The sequence below is a fragment of the Rhodamnia argentea genome, chromosome 1, assembly GCF_020921035.1.
Source record: "Rhodamnia argentea isolate NSW1041297 chromosome 1, ASM2092103v1, whole genome shotgun sequence".
In the NCBI taxonomy this organism is placed as follows: domain Eukaryota; kingdom Viridiplantae; phylum Streptophyta; class Magnoliopsida; order Myrtales; family Myrtaceae; genus Rhodamnia; species Rhodamnia argentea.
In genome coordinates, this window is record NC_063150.1 from 27,576,247 (window position 1) to 27,577,910 (window position 1,664).

The 1,664-nt window shown below is 40.8% G+C and overlaps 1 protein-coding gene across 1 annotated transcript; it reads left to right on the top strand.

The window, feature by feature from the left end:
- The first annotated feature begins 604 nt into the window (after positions 1–604).
- On the top strand, positions 605–1,086 carry LOC115751783 (flowering-promoting factor 1-like protein 3). The gene has a single exon (XM_030689777.2). It carries the CDS (start codon positions 605–607, stop codon positions 929–931), a length of 327 nt encoding a protein of 108 aa, XP_030545637.1. The 3' UTR covers positions 932–1,086.
- The last annotated feature ends 578 nt before the right edge of the window (positions 1,087–1,664 follow it).

A 1,664-nucleotide genomic window follows, 5' to 3' on the forward strand; every position in this document is an offset into this window, starting at 1 on the left:
ACTTTCTTAAACATTTTGAAACTTATTATACTTTTACGATAAGTTCTACGACAACTCATGGTGTTAACCTGATTAAGCGACTTTCATAGCTTTATGAAACACAAAACCCTAACTTCACTAATAGATCAATTTGGCAAGAATTTCTCCTTCTCTACATGGCCCGCTTCCTTAATTCAACGTGCACCTTATGTCCACATTCAGGCGAGGAGAAATTTTGTGCATCAAATACATCACGTGATAGTGACATACCGAGAAGCCAGCCCCACGATACTTCTTAGAATTCAAACATGATCTTGGTTGAGACGCATATAGTGCGTTTTAAGATCTAATGAAAATTTGGTCAAAAGACATTATCATCACATGATGAATCCGTTATGTTATCCTAAAATGTGTAATTGATACTTTCTTGTCATAGAATTTAAAACACTTTAAGAACTTAGCTTTGCATTTTAATCCATGAAAGCACAAACTTGCCTTTATATATACCCTCTTATAGGCTCAACATCACCATACTACCTCATCCTTAAAGCTCAACTACCGCATTTCTCATCATTCTCTCCTACACCCTCCCCAACAAAATTCAGCTTTAGATCTCTCGTCAGCAATGTCTGGCGTTTGGATCTTCAAGAACGGCGTTGTCCGCTTGGTCGAGAACCCCGGCGCCAATCCTTCGTCGGGCTCGAACTCGAGGCGCAAAGTGTTGGTTCACTCACCATCGAATGAAGTGATAACATCGTATGCTGATCTTGAGAGGAAGCTGGTTCCGCTCGGGTGGGAAAGGTACTACAATGATCCAGATCTCCTTCAATTCCACAAGAGTGCCACGGTTCATTTGATATCCCTTCCCAAGGACTTCAACAAGTTCAAGTCCGTGCACATGTACGACATCGTCGTGAAGAACCGCAACATCTTCGAAGTTAGGGATGCATGATCTTTATCACATAGATGACGTTGCTCCGTCGTGTGAGTTTATCTTAGCATTTTTATGACTGAATGAATGAAGCTCAGGTGGATTTATGTACGAGAGATTTACAGGACCTGGTTAACAAAATGAAGTGTCAGTTTGTAAATTAAGTGCGTCCCAAATGGTTAATGTTATGCTTTTCGAGTATCTTCTGTGGATGAACATGGGATTTTCATGCATGCCTCAAACATTGTACCAACGAAACGTTCTTCATGGTAGATTATTTTCTGGACCTTTGCATTTATGGCAAAACCAAATCAAATGGTTGACAAAATCAGGAATTCATGAGACGAAACCAAACTCCAGTGGATGAAATTCGAAGCCTATCATTTCTTGACTTATGCGCACCGCGGCATGGACAAGGCTCACTCATCTCGTCGAGCTTAGATTATGGAAACATATGTCAGATCTCCAATGCACGAATTTTCTAAGTGAGAGTGCGGTCCATCGCGATTAAATTTGAAGGAGTCACTCTCATTTTGATCAGATTTTATGTGTTGTCCCCTGTTACTTTGTTCAGGTTTGGCCTACACATTGCAAGTCATGCCATTATGCCTAAGTGGCCGATCCCTATATCTTAAGAGTACACCATGTTTCTTCTGATCCCGAAAACTTACCAACCTTTTAGGGTTTACGATGGGGGTTTATACGAGCGGAGCTCAGAGCTTTATCATCTGAATATAGCAACAAGCCTTTTTTG

Bases quoted from the DNA above. Each gene is read 5' to 3' on its own strand.
- LOC115751783 (XM_030689777.2), top strand. From the start codon at position 605: ATGTCTGGCGTTTGGATCTTCAAGAACGGCGTTGTCCGCTTGGTCGAG.